The 15,257-nt window shown below is 45.3% G+C and overlaps 1 protein-coding gene, 1 long non-coding RNA gene and 1 pseudogene across 3 annotated transcripts; 2 read left to right on the forward strand and 1 right to left on the reverse strand.

Annotated features, from left to right (window-relative positions):
- The first annotated feature begins 1,878 nt into the window (after positions 1-1,878).
- LOC123471082 lies at positions 1,879-6,315 on the forward strand. Its single transcript, XM_045171987.1, has 4 exons — positions 1,879-2,058; positions 2,227-2,916; positions 4,237-5,071; positions 5,303-6,315. The coding sequence occupies exons 1-4, from the start codon at positions 1,879-1,881 to the stop codon at positions 6,313-6,315; spliced, it is 2,718 nt and encodes a 905-aa protein (XP_045027922.1).
- Positions 6,316-12,016: 5,701 nt separating this feature from the next.
- Positions 12,017-13,087, reverse strand: LOC123471083 (annotated as a pseudogene).
- Positions 13,088-14,513: 1,426 nt separating this feature from the next.
- Positions 14,514-15,257, forward strand: LOC123471308. 2 transcript variants are annotated; one of them, XR_006645775.1, is made up of 3 exons: positions 14,514-14,779; positions 14,840-15,069; positions 15,133-15,257. It is a non-coding gene; the product is annotated as an uncharacterized LOC123471308 (long non-coding RNA). The 2 variants fall into 2 exon arrangements; XR_006645776.1 differs by having other exon boundaries at positions 14,737-14,779; positions 14,834-15,069.

Genomic DNA, 15,257 nt, shown 5'->3' on the forward strand with positions numbered 1-15,257 from the left:
AAGGAGGCCATCACTCCAAAGTACTCTGGAGACATCCGGTACAAACCGAAGGTGGAGGAAGGGGCAACAGCATCATCAATGACAATCGGGAAACCCGAACGCGATCCCGGGCCTTCAACAGTGGAAGCCCCGGATAACGACCTTATTGAACTGTCCCCAGGGGAAGAACCGGAGCCCCTCCCACCACCAAATTATATTGAATATAATGTATTTAAGTATGGCTCGAAAATCAAAGGTGGACGCGGACATCCTCTTAACCTTCCACACCTCGACCCAACGCCTTACATTCCGACTGATAACCCGAAATAAATTCCGCCCCAAAAGTATACTGGACAAACCGCACCGCGACCCGACCCCCGTGATCAAACCCATCACCATCAACGTGATAGAAGGAAAGGAAGAAGAGAAAGAGAAAGGAAAAGAAGGAGAAGAAATAGAACAAGAAGAAGAAGAAGACATCGTAATCCTTGAAATTGACCCTGACGATCTGATCGATCTATACCACGAATTATGATTGTTCTTCTGTAATAAACATAAAACTCAAAATCCATTGTTGCCATTTCCTTCTCTTTTTTATAATTTGGAGAGTAATTTAATGGTTACACTCCCTAAACGAAAAATCTTTCTCACATATTTAGAAATAGGCAACGTCAATCTCTATTTATTTAAATTTCGAGGCAGAAAACGCCATCTAGCGCTCGAAATTCCAATCCTTTTTCTCAACTTTCAAAAACTTACAAAAAATTCATTCTAACTGAACGCAACGCCAACTGGCGTTCAAATTAACAAACCTATCACTCAATATTTTTCTTTCCCTCTTAAATTCAAAATTTTTTTCTCTTTTTCTCATCTACTGAATGCCTACGCCATCTGGCGCTCAGAATAGCAAACTTTTTTCTTTTTTAAATTTTCAAACATTGTCTTCAGAGCTGAACGTCTTACGCCATCTAGCGCCCAGATTCGAAACTCTTTCCTCCTTTTTTGTTGGTGATCTAAAAATCAAAATTTTTTTCTTTCTAAGACACGAACGTCTACGCCACATAGAATTCAAAATTGCAACCTCTTTTGTATACTTCAGAAATTGTGATTTTTTTTTCATATTGAAGTAGTACGCCACTTAACGGTCATAAGACCCTCTAATTATTATATTCTTTCCGAGAATTCCAAAATTTTAATTTATTTCATTGCAAATTAATGCCACCTTGCCTTTAGAAATAACGCTAAGGTGGATCCCTTTTTTAAACTTATGATTTCTTCGCTACTCCAAAAAACCTTGCTTTGAATTCTTAATGCCATTGGAGGAGAAAATTTTTTTTTGCACTCCGCTTAATGTCCAAGAATCTTAGATCGTGCTAAGCCATTGTCCAAACCTCGTGACACCTGTATAACTGACAACAAAGTCGGTAAAGTGCTCTAAGTTACCGAAAGCTAACAAGAGCCAAATTTATTCGCCACATCTCACAGTCACCTGATAAAGGAAGGAAGAACATCCCAAGCCAGTGGAGTTTAAAAAATACGCCCACTGTTTGGAGTACAGCGAAACGCTACTCCCTTCCATTACTCGCAACTGGTGGCAACACAAAAGCTAAAAGCTTTCAACTAAATTTTTTGCCCACTTCTTTAAGGGAAATCCAGAAGTAGGACCCAGCTGTTACTACTAAGAATCAAGCAACGGAAAAGGTCGGAGAAACCCGACATCAACTGAAGAAATTTCGGTGATAGGAGCAGGAAAATCCAAGCCCCCCTTTTCTCTTTTTGCCTTAGTTCGTTCCAGCAACCAAAATAAAAATGTCACGAGGGGCATCGGCAACACGCGCAGGCCTGAAAGGCCACCTTACTAGGACGATGGACAAAATCTAGCAGTACAAAAACCTCTCCATGACGGCAGAACTGGATAACGACCTTGCAACGGAAACCGAACTCCTCAAGCAACGTTACCAGAAATTCATCAAGGCAAGTGACCAAGTTAGATGGACCTTACAATCCACTAACGCCACCGAGGAGCCAATCGAACAGGATTACTCCGCAGTGGCAGAAGTCGAAGAAGACATGAGTGCTGTACTCGCTCTGGCCAAAAACAAACGCGAGGAGTACAAACGTCAACTGGACCCTGAGTTCCAAGACCAACAAAGAAAAGATGAGCAAAAACGGGAAGAAGATAGAAGCAAGCTGCTACATGAATTGCTCACACAACAACAGCAAGCCTTTGCAGCACAATTCCTTCAGCAACAACAGGCCTACACGCAACAAATTCAGCAGCTGATAGCTCAAAACCAAGCTACGGCACAAATTGCAGCCGCAGTCGCTGCTGCTCTAATAGCAGCCGCTCCTACTCCAGTAGCAGCCATACCTGCACCACAATCAACGCGCCTTCCCCAAAGGCAAATCAAACATTTTAAAGGAGATATCCTTGAGTGGACGTCGTTCTGGGAGAGCTTTAACGCCTCCATCCACTCGTCCACAATGTCGGACGTCCAAAAACTTGACTATCTCAAAGAATATCTCAAGGGGGAAGCATACTTGTGCGTGGAAAACTTGGAACTGACTGCAGCAAACTACAACATCACCATTGCTGAATTGAAAAGGGTCTATGCCAAACCAAAGGCCCTCATTCAAACCCATCTATGCAAATTTGATAACCTGGCTCCTGTTAAGTCTATGACAGACGTATCGGCTCTTCGAAGACTTCAGCTCACCGTCCAGTCGCACATAAATGCCTTAGAGACACTCGGGGTACAAAAAGACACCTTTGGAGGACTCCTTGGCACAAAACTAATGAAATTGCTTCCTGCAGAATTGCAGAAAGAATGGTCGAGTTCCGATGCAAACGACATCACCGACATCACAGCCCAGCTGAATTTCATCAGGGATCAAGTCGACGCTGCTGAAAGGTATAGCCGATGGAAATCGGAAACGGTAAAAACACCACAGCAGACGACAACAACCACACCGGCGAAACAGCCACCAGCTGCTACAGCCTCTCAACTGGCGATTGGAGCTAGATCCCAACTAGCTCCACAAACCAGAAGATATTCAAAACAAAGCACACAGCCATCAATTACACCACCAGGACGACAAGACAGCTTCATCGTCCGACAATGCACAAGACCGTTCATTTTCTGTGGGGAAATACACTACCCCACGGTTTGTCCAGTAAACCTCAAGGACAAAAAGGCCATCATCGCCAGGCAGAAAAGATGCGTCAGATGTTTCAGCCCTAATCACGAAACTTTGAACTGCCCCACCAACTACTTATGCAAACACTGCCAGGCGACACACCACACCGCCCTCTGTGACAAAAAGGTGACAAGATTTGCACACACTGGAACAATGCCCCAACGAACGTCATGGCATCTTTCTCCAGTGTAAACACCTACGGCGATCTCGTGGTGAAAACGGCAACAGTGATGGTGGTAGGCCCCAATGGTAAAGAAACCAGGACAATATTATTTATTGATGATGGCAGCCATAGATCCTGGGTCACCAGGTCTATTTCAAAATCGCTGAATTTGAAGATAGTGGCCGTGGAAAATATCGGGACGAGAGTCTTCAAACAAAGGAAACCCAATCCAGTAGAGCAAATCAACGCAGTGGAATTGGCAGTTCGGGGCACCTGGAAAGGAGCCCCACTCGTCAAAATAACGGCCCTGGAAACGGAATACATCGGAGACACTGGACCCTACTCCCACACGGCCGTCGCAAGACACTTGTGGTTGGAAGACGAAAAAATGGCTGACGACAGGTTTGAAACCGACAGCCAAGAAAAAGAAGTCGGCATTTTAATCGGAGTCGACCAAATGTTTGAGATCATTCCTAACGAACCGGCTATCCAAAGTCCGTGCGGCCTTAGAGCATACAACACAAAACTAGGTCGCATGATAGTTGGACCTTCAAAGGAAAAAAGATCGAAAAAGGAAAAGGCAATAATCCAGCAAATGCTGCAATGTAGTAGCTTTTCCAATCATCAGACAGTATCATCGTACGCAGCCAGATGTCTCGATTCAGAATTTTATTTTACAAATCCCTCCGAAGATATGGACGTAATGGGAGCCGGCAAGGAGGCCAAAGAATTTTCTCCCGCCCAGCCGAGGCCTATGGAAGAAATTTCCAGCCTGGAGCTCAACCATAACTCCAAAAACAAAAAGGAAAAACGGAAAATCGTAAAAGAAGAATTGAAGCGGCAAACGAACTTTGACTTATCTCTGTTCTGGAAGCTGGAACACTTTGCCATTTTAGACGATTGTGATGCAGTGGACCCAGACGATGCTCTCAGCTCCTTTGGCGACAAATTCACCCGTCAAAAAGATGGGCGATACTGCAGACCCAATCCCGTGGAAAACGGACAAATGGAGGCTAGAAAAGAATTTCCTGATGGCAAAAGAAAGACTGGAGAGTCTATTGAAAAGACTCAAAAGAACACCAGAGCTTCTATCAGCCTACCATAAGGAAATAGACCAGCTTCGCGTCCAAAACTTCGTAGAGGAGGCAGACCAGAACTACGAAGGACTCCACACTTATCTGCCACACCATCCTGTCATCCGACAGGACAAAAAATCCACGAAGATTCGACCGGTATTCGACGGGGCGGCAAAATCGAAGTATGGCCCAAGCCTCAACGATGTCTTGGAAACCGGCCCGAATCTAAACCCCGATCTGCTAGCCGTCTTAATGCGATTCCGTTTGAACAAAATCGTATGGATAGCAGACATCGAAAAAGCCTTTTTAAACATCGCCCTGCATCCTGAAGACGCTGAAGCTGTCAGATTCCTGTGGATAACGGAGCCAGAAACGCCAAATTCGCCTCTAGTGGCATACAAGTGGAAACGAGTCCCATTTGGGCTCAGCTCCAGCCCATTTTTGCTGCGAGCTACCCTAAACAAGCACCTAGACGGCATGGAATCAATATACTCCACCACAGTAAGAAAGCTCAAGGAGCAAATTTATGTTGACGACTACCTTGGAGGCGCCGACAACATCTCCACAGCCAAAACCAGGATACAGGAGGCAAAATCCATCTTCCAGGAGGCAAAACTCAACATGCGAAGTTGGGTCACCAATGACAAAACAGTTCGTAAATTTCTCAGTGAAAAGGGGCTCATCAACCCCATAGTGAAAATTTTTACTCAAAAACTGGAAGAAGGTCAGCCTAAGGTCCTAGGGATTCGATGGGATACCGAATCCGACACCTTCCAATTCGATCCCGCACCTATCATCGAAGCTGCGACGGAATTGGGAGAACTAGTAACCAAAAGAAATATTTTAAGAATATCGGCAAGAGTATTCGATCCCATTGGGGTTTTAGCACCCACAACGCTCCTGCTGAAAATAATCTACCAGAAGCTTTGGGAAGCCGAAATTGACTGGGATGTGGAAGTGCCTCCTGAAATACGGAAGACATGGATAGCAGCCATGACTAGGTTGAACGAGTTTGCCAACTTAAAAATCCCACGTTGGATAGGCTACTCGAAAAGGGTCATAAAAAATGCAGAAATTCATGTCTTCGGCGACGCATCCGAGGCCGCTTATGGAGCCGTTGCCTACGCAAGGCTACAAAGCAAAAACGGAGACACAGTCATCCATTTTCTTGCTAGCAAGACAAAAGTGGCGCCTCCTCCAAAGAAAAAGGTCACCTTACCAAGATTGGAGCTATTAAGCTCACTTCTGGCTGCACGATTGGGAGAAAAACTCAAGAACTTTCTCCACATCGAATCGTGGCGAACTATATTCTGGGCTGACTCTCTAGTGGCACTTGGCTGGATCCGAGAAGACACCAACAGGTGGAAACCATTCGTCAGGAACCAAGTCGAAGCTATTAAGAAACTTTCTGGCCCAAATTGGTGGCGGCACTGTCCAGGCGTCCAAAATCCTGCCGATCTCGCCGCGCGGGGAGCGCCAGTCGTAACGCTGGTACACTCCGAGCTATGGTGGAACGGACCATCATGGCTGAAAGAAGACGAAACCAAATGGCCGGATTCAACGCCCGAGGTAGAAGAACCCAGTGTTCATGAAAGAATCGAAGCGGAAGCGAAATCGAAAACCGTCACCATGTCGGTAGCTTCCGTGGAGCCAGCCACTTCAGTGGAATGGCATCTGGATCGAATTCCGTCTTGGAATCGACTGCTCAGAAGAACTGATTGGATACTGATATTCGCCTCCAAAAACCGCCCCACAAACGCCACACAAGTGAAGACTCCAATCAAGACAGGAGACGGAAAACAGATAATGGTAGAACACCTAAAAGTAGAGGAACTGACGAAGGCGGAGCTACTTATTTATAGGCAGCTCCAAAAAGAAGCTTTTCCCAAGACGTTTTAGGATCTGCAAGAAGGGCGGCAACCGCACCATAAGGAGAAAATTGCCGCACTCCGACCCGTGTGGGACGCAAGAGACAAGTTGATTAGAATAACAGGAAGAGTAGAGCTAGCGCTAAGAGACAGGGAGATTAAACCCGCCATCTTGCTTCCCGCTCAACATCCAGTCGTCAAACTAATCATCCAAGATCGACACGTCTCGCTAAAACACGCTGGAGTTAAAACCACTCTATCGGATCTAAGAGAACATTTTTGGATCATCAAAGGACGCCAACAGACCAAATCAGTCTGGCACGCCGTCAAGTACCAACGGCTATCTTCACCGCCATTCAGAGAAATAGCTGCACCTCTACCGATTAATCGACTGAAACAAGCGAAAGCCTTCGAAATCACGGGTGTTGATTTCGCAGGGCCGCTGTATTACAAACACCCAACATTGCGTAAGAAACGCAAGCAAACGGATCCTACATCCTCCACGGATCCCTCGTCAACGGATGGTTCGGCTTTGGAGCCTACGGTAGAGCCTCCAGCGATGGAGCCCATTGAAGAACCTCCAACCACAGAACCAACGGAGGAAAACGAAGAAAACCTCCAATTGGACGAATCCTCAGCCAAAAAGAAAGGCACAATTAAACAGCCAAAGAGCTATGCCTGCCTATTTACTTGTGCTGTAACGAGGGCCGTCCATCTGGAGCTAACAAAAACGATGTCTCCGCGCGTGACTTTCTCTTCGCATTTCGAAGATTTTCCGCCAGGAGGGGTAGTGTCTCCATCATGTATTTGGACAATGCCCAAACATTTAGATGCGTCTCGAAACATTTGAAAGTCTTAAGATCCGACCCAGCGATCCACGACCTTCTGGCAATGCGGAAAACCGAATGGATTTTTTCGGCCAGCCTAGCCCCATGGTGGGGAGGGTTCTGGGAGCGCATGGTGAGGACGATGAAGGATTTGTTGAGGCGCTCCAATGGTCGTGCATGTCTGGAATACGACGAGCTAGAGGTCAGTCTCATTGAAACCGAGAGCGTGGTGAATGCGCGGCCACTCACCTACGTGGCAGAAGGGAGCGACGACCCGCTCCCGGACCCAGCCGAAAACCTCATGGCTCCCGACGCAACCAATTTGAAACTGCTGGAAATGGATCGTCAACGTAGGGAATATGTCAGCGATATCTGCGAACGATTTGTGACGGACTACTTTCTCCAAATCGACAAGTACCTATGTAAAGGAGGACCCGGCCGCAAGATCCGGGTAGGAGAAGTTGTCATCATTCATGATGACAACACCAAACGCCTTATGTGGACGATAGGAGTGGTGAAGGAGCTAATCACTAGCAGAGACGGGTTGATCCGTTCGGTTATGGTCAAGACGCCGAACCGGAACCTTATCAACCGTGCCATTCAATCGTTACACCCCTTAGAGCTACGTGAGGATCAGCCGGACGACGTCGAAATTCCGGCTACGCAAGAGCCGGAATTGGAACCAGAAGAAGCAACTCCACCTGTGGCCGCCGCAGATCCAGTCGAGCAGGAAGAGCCGTGGACCACCGGCTCTGGTGGGGAGTGTGTTGGGAATATATCTCGTTCCCAACATCCGACAACACGAGCTGGAAGACGGACGCGACTTCCATCACGTTTTATTGCATATGATTTGGGTGGCCCTCGCTAGGAGGCCAACATTTTACAATTTATTTTGTGTAGCCCCGCCCCTCGGCCTACCGGCCGGAAAATGTACAGGGCAAGGGGCAGTCAGTTACAGAATATACCTCACACCGTCAAGACAGCAGCCAGTGCTCCCGTGTGTTCTTTATTTCATCTTCACATTTTCTCTTTACTAAGGTAAGTTCAGTCACGGGCTGAACTAAAATCTTACACCCAGTACGCTAGTTTTTTCTTCGCTTTCAACCACCAAAACTATGCACGTTGGTTAACGAAGTAGCACGACAACCTCCTTAACATGGAAGCAAGCCATCCAGGCATAACTGAGCTTTTCGATTCCGGAGCTATTTCCATTAGGAGAACTAAAAAATCATTCTCTCGGTCACCTGTTGATATTTCCTTGGAGCAAACTATTAATGCTGACGCTGCGAGTTCCTCGACAAGTATTTCATTATGACCATAATGTTTACAGATTGAAACTGACTTATTTTGTTTCAAAAGGGAATTATCAAAGTATTTCATCGAGGTGTTTCAAGATGACTCACTGTCGCACATGATTGCCGATAGGACGTTGAATGTAACGTTTGAGTCATCTTGCTATTCATTCATCGTCGTGGAGGGAAAAATCAGAAGAACAGAAGAACCCAGTCTTTTTTGTAATCACGAAGAAGCAGACACGAGAATTATTGGCCATCTTGGCCTCATTTCGACCCCGGCAAACGTCGTCATCAAAACATCGGACACTGACGTACTAGCAATCGCAATTGGAAACATGTCCAAGATCAGAAGCGGAATAATTTTGTATCTGGAAGTTGGTTTGATCAGCAAAAATACTTTGCGGTACATTAATGTTACTGCCATCAGTGCAAAATTAGGATCCCCATTGTCTGAAGCTATTTTTGGCTTTCATGCGTTCACTGGATGTGATTACTGCCTCGCATTTTCCCGTAAAGCTGCCCCGGCTGCCTGCACCTGAAACAAATGGCCTTACCATCGGGTGTCCAATTAGGCGTGGCCTTTGGATCTCTCCCTCTATTAATGTTTCTTCCTTGGTTAAAATTATCTCTTTTCTGCATGAATTCTTTAAATATCTTCTCGATTTTCTCACCCTTGTAGCTCAGACGCATCTTGCTGCCCCGCTGGGCTATGCTTGGGTCTTTTCTCCCTTCCCATAGCTCCCAGCGCCCACTCGTCTTGCTTCCCTTGATCGGAAGCGCTTTACCTTTTGGAGAAACTCATTGCAGTTTGTGGGCTTTAAACTCCATTGTTTTTCTAGGACACTAGGACGCAAACCCTGCCCGAGGTGTGCTAGCTTCGCGGCCTCAGCCATACGCGGGTCTACCCTACAGCATAGATCGAGCACGTCGTAGTAGTATTCTAGGGTCGATTCTTCAATTCCCTGCTTCCTCCCACGCAGTTTAACCTCGTTATGTTGCACATAGTTTACGGGCGTAAACTGTGTCAACAGCGCTGGTTTTACTCCTGCGACCACCGGGAGCCCTTGTGCGTCTGACCACGCAGCGGGAAGGTTGCCTGATGCCTCTATGCATGCATACCATTTACCCTCAGTCCCTTCTAACGACAGCTCGATGTGGTCCCTTAGCTCGTTTTCACCCCACCGGTTGTATCTCCCCACCTTCTCGTAGCGATGGATCCAACATTCTACGTCTTCCCCATCCCACCCGGTGAATGTAGGGGAAGTCTGGAATTTAATTTGGGTCGCCATCCCTACGGTATTAAGGGGTGCGACTACCCCGGCTGCAACAGAATTTCTCGTGATCCTGCTGCATAGCAATCGAGCGCTTACCACCGAGGATCTGCACCGAAAAGCCTCAAAATCCCACTCTAAACCCCCTTCAATGCTTTCCGATTCGGAGCTGTCCTTGCCGTCACCCCACGCTACAGTTTCTTCCTCGCTAATACTGGCCTGGTGTTGTCCCAAATTACTTTCTCTTGCTAAAACCCTTGAACGCTCTTCTCTCTCGGATAATCCTCCCGGCTCCCCTACAACGTCGTCCAAACGACTGAGGGTTCCGCTGGCACCGCCTACGATTGCCTGATCACTCCTTAGCGCAAATCGTCCAAATTCGTCTCGAAGGCGCTGTCACCCCCCACTCATCTACCGCCTTCTGCACGAAACTCCTACTCCCCCACCAACGATCGACCGTCGTTATTTGACGGATGACACTCCGTCTACCCACGATCCCTAGATCTTCACCCACGACCATCTGTCGCTTTCCGACGAACCCCTATCATCTATCGCCTTGCAGCGAAACAATGTCCGCCTTTACGCCCCCTTAATCACCACTAGGTCCCACCTACCTCCCCATAAATTCTTATGGCCGTGCCCGCGCTATCGCACCCTAATCGCCCGTCACACGGTCGGTGCTGTGGCTTCGTACCTAAACAGTTTAAGGCGCTCAGACCGGTTAGGTCGACGACTCTCAGGAGCCCCTAACAGCCCCCGCCTCCGCACAACTAGAGCACAAAGGAATGAAAAAGCGCAAAGACTTACCACAAGTTCTTTTTCTCCACCATGTAGCACGGAGGAATAATGCTGAGACTCAAGTAGCGATTAAGATAGATTGTATTCACTGTCGGTGCGCTAACACACACACAGTACTAACAAACAGTTAAAACTAGACTAGGGCGGCAGTAAGGGACACATACAAGTATTTATGCACTAACGTAGACAGCAGCTACCGGGAGAAACATTGAATCAATTGGGGAATGAAGATGTTTATTTAAATTTGACACCAATTACATTACAAAACACAGCGGCAAAAACAAATGGGAAAAGGTAACAGACGGAGGGAGGAATCGGGAAAGACTGACTCACTGACTGTCTCGCTGGTCGACCGGTTACTCGACTGACTGCTAGTGAAATTTGTCCGTCTTTAATACGGCAACACAGAGAGTCGAATTTAAAGTCAAACTAGGTCAGGCATGTTCAAAAATATATGGTCGGTGGAAGAAGGCTGACTTTACCGTTAGAGTAATAAAAGTAGAAAGTGGGTCATTCCCCATATAGCACATTTCTGCCGTCGGATGTCCGAATCATGGCCGAACATCTGTTAGATATCTATGTACTCAATGGGTAGTTCCAGGGATGTCCGTCGGCTAGTCACCTTGGAAGTGCAATGGATGTGCGAAAATTATATTCTACGGACCTCCTTCCAACAGCCAAGAAGATTTTCAATTGTTTCATTTAAGGATCGGCCTCGAGCCAATCGGGGCACTTTTTTGCAAATCGGGTTTCTCATCTCGGGCCATCGAGGCGTGGCTCAGGGTGGAAAATTCTTCTCCCCAGATTCAATTAGGGTTTGCAATCAATTGGATTGCAATCAATCGATTCATCAATGCAAAAAACATTATAGATTGACTGTTTTACCCGATCTATCCGATAACAACCCCGATAATAGCTCGGTTTACCCGCTTGCCCCGATTTTTACTCTGAAACCGTGAATTGATTCACTCCTTTTTCCATGGGTTTACGAATTCGGGCAATTTCTTTAGTTGCCAATATTGAACGGCTATAGTTGAGAAGCGTAACCAGCATAATTTCTGAAGATAAGATCGGTAATACCATTATAGGGTGTACATAATAAATAGATTTACTTACGTAGTTCCTGATATCACTCTGAAGATCAAAACATGGCGAGGTGAGTGATTGAATAAATTCACCCATTTCTTTTTTAGCTTGGACAATAGCTTCCTAATAGCGGAGAGATAACATCCAGGAGTCCATAAGTTCATAGTCTTCACCAAGAGATACTAAAAAAAAATGTTTTGAAGGGGTTACAAAATTTAAACAAGGTAGAATAGAAAACTTACATTTCGTGGTGTCATGCCAAGGAAAGAAACCGATATTCAGATTTTCCTTGGACACCTTTATACCCTTTCCGTTTAGCAGTTCAACGATCGTATCTTCTCTTTTCTTCTTTTTGGACATAATTTTTCTGTTGGCTGTTCGCGCCTTACATGTATCTAATGTCGGTAAGCGGATGCAATACGAGGTATATGCTAAATTCTTTTTTAGCTTAAAGATTATTTTAAAAATTTACCAAAAAATGTAGCGTTGCGTGTGTGAAGCACTTTAATCATGTGGTATTCACCTTCAAGTTCCTTTTGTAGAATTTCTATGTCCCAGTCGACAGTAAGACGCTTACTGTTAACCAATATGGCCTGTTTTTTAATCGCTGAAGTACCAGGGGGAGATCTTCTTTCTTTAATCCACGATGATCCAGCATGCTTTGTAGTTTTTTCCCGTATAGAAGTGTTCTGCACCTGGCCTTAATGATAAATCTAAGGTTACTTGATTTACTTTTTGAGAATAACAACCATATTTGTCTTACTCTGCTCAGTCATAAACAAAGAGAAGGAATCATTCTTTTCTGTTTATCGAGGTTGAAGTAAAGAATAGCGGTTGAAATGTCGTCTTTCCTACCTATACAACAAATATTGAACGACAGATTTTTCGAAATTGATAGCAGAACACAAGAAATCTACTAGCTCTGCTCTGATGTTTTGTCGTTGAACCTAGACGGGCCATGCTGGAAAAAACTTGCTCGTGTTCTTCACCCACTATATCCGCCCCATCTTTTTCTCAGTGTCCATTGTACAGAACCTATGAAAAAAATTATTTATAAACTGAATTAGTTTGGTCAACAGAAGTAAACTGTGTTTACTCTACAAGCCCAGGAATGGCCTAGGCCATGGAAACGTGAAAGAAAAGGCACCATGTCCTGAGTAAGTTTCTTGTATTCCGGATTGGAATCAGCAAACAGATTTCCTACTTTAACGGCAAATGGCCAATATTTGAAAATGACGTCGTTGCCAAAAAATTTTGTTCCCTTCTCGTAAGCTTTCAAGTGTTGGAGATGTGTATGTTTTTAAGGTTTCGCCCTGAATAAATTGGCGGAATAAACTACCTTACCATGAGTACAGCTCATCATTTCAAGCCCAGTGATGTCTATATTTCTTTTGCTGGACGAATCCCCTCGGGCCGCCTTCCATGCTGAAGAGCCACAAACGTCATCTCCTTTGCCCTGATGAGAAGAATATGATAAATTTTGATAACCTTTGATATACTCATGTTTTATTCACTGCAGCAATCATTTTTTCAATTTTAGAAATATTGTAACGAGTTATCGCCGATGGGTTCGGTGAATCAATATCGGTGTATTCTATCTCTTCAACACTCAAACACTACACAAAGTAAACATAACGGTTCTATCTAAATACTGGCCCCGAAGGTCTACACTACAGTCCCATTTATAGTCTTACAGGCGTGGGAAAGGGTCAGTCGGTGAATCCAATGCATCAGCAATCGGATGACACTCGAATGACACTTCCGTCGGTCATTTGTCTATCCGTTACAGTTATAACGGATGGCGAGAGTTCTCTTACAACGATGCGTGAACGCTACATCCCCCCCTTCAGCCTGCGACTCGTCCCGATCGCACTTTGACGACGAAGAACAAGGAGAAAAATGAACATATACCCCAAAACATAAGAGACACGAGCAATTTTCGGCCAAAAAAAAACCAAAAAAATCAGTGCAGGAAAAAAATTTTTTTTTTAGCCAAAAGTTAATGAAAACAAAGAATGCAAAATTCAATGTAAACAAATGTCACAACAAATGCTAGAAGGGTTACTTTTCGAACCAATGGACATTAATGCAAAACATTAAAAAAAAAAAATTACCAATAAAACAAGCATGAAACAAAATAACAGCTACAAATAGCTATTGAGAAGAAAAAGAAAATTTACACAAGAAACACCAAAATAATTTCAGCAATTCGAATAATTCCTAACAGAAAAGGGGAGAGAGAGAGAGAAAAACAAAAACAAATACAATGGGTCGGGTAACGGTTATAAACGCTCTTCCACCTCGGCCTCATGAGTAGTCAATCGACCTTCCAATTCGACTATGCGTTGAGTCAAGGCTTTTATGGTTGCCCCGGTTTGACGCAAATAAACGAACAGACTTGCTCCCAAACCAAAGAATAAAATCGCTATAACTGCTACCAATTAAACGGGTACCGAACTGTTTCGGGTTGCCCCGCGCCCCGTCTAGCTTTTTCTTCTTCCTCAATGATACGCAGATGTTCCCCCATGAGGGCTACGCGACCTTGAAACATCGCACGGCGCGTCAGTATCGGCTGGCTCTTCTGAATTCTTGTCCCCCCTCCCTTTCTAGTATAGTCTCACTAGCCTCGGGCGCTTTCAAAACTTGCCCTACTTTTTCAAGCTGAGTGAGTTACGGCAGTGACGCGTTGTTCAGTGTATACTTGACATTCTTCTTGAAGCTTGCCTGAAAAATCTAATTATCCAGGTGTGCGGTACATGACATTGGAACTTCAAAGACATCAAAAGGTTTTCTTCTAATTAAAGTGTTAACCTTTTCACGACTTTGCGGGCAAGTTATTGTTATTGTTGTATCTTCAGTAGTTGAATAACCCCACCTCCTATGGCCTAGATATACAGTTTGTTGGCCAAGCCAAGGTGAAACATGAGTCATGCACTGGGTGCGACTACGGGCCTCGTCCTTAACAAACAAAGACATTGCACATCCGGGTTCCCTGTGTTTCCGATTAATAGCGCTACTTATCGGACAAATTAAAGCCGGTGACATTAAACAACGAAATGCATCGTCTGCTGATAACTCTACAAAGGCTTGTCTATCAGTTGCTACGGCAAGAAATGGTGGAAGAGGATAAAATTGTGCACCATGTGTGGCATTGTCTATAGGGCGCGGCAAACTGATTACTTTATAGAGTGTAAAACGAAATGGAAACTCAAAAACAGGTAAATGAATAAAAATTCTAAGACCATTATAAACCGCAGCCATGACTACTTTAGCTTCAGTGTACACTTTCCAGACATCGCCCTTCTGGATGGATGGACTCAAGGACCATCCTGACGGCAGCACAGATTTAATTTCTTTCAGGGCGGCTTGAACTTGCAGCGGGGGAAAAAGGGTAGCTGGTAGACGTTCCATAGCCATAACAGCCAATCCAACGGCAAAGTTATCCAACACCTCTTCGATCCATCCCACGGCGGACCCAATTTGACGGAACGCATCTCCAACTTTCGTGGTAGCAATCCATTGCCTTTCGATCTCTTTCACCACCCCGTCCATTTTGTTGTCCATTTTCCAGGCCTCTCGTTCAATTTTTGCAAAAGCAATCTGTAGCTCGGCTACGGCGTCGCCACTTGCCTTAGTCTCCCACAGCGTCTCGTTAATAAGAGAAGCATGAACTTCCAGGGCATGCACAATGGATGT

The sequence above is a fragment of the Daphnia magna genome, linkage group LG4 (genome assembly GCF_020631705.1).
Source record: "Daphnia magna isolate NIES linkage group LG4, ASM2063170v1.1, whole genome shotgun sequence".
Lineage (NCBI taxonomy): Eukaryota > Metazoa > Arthropoda > Branchiopoda > Diplostraca > Daphniidae > Daphnia > Daphnia magna.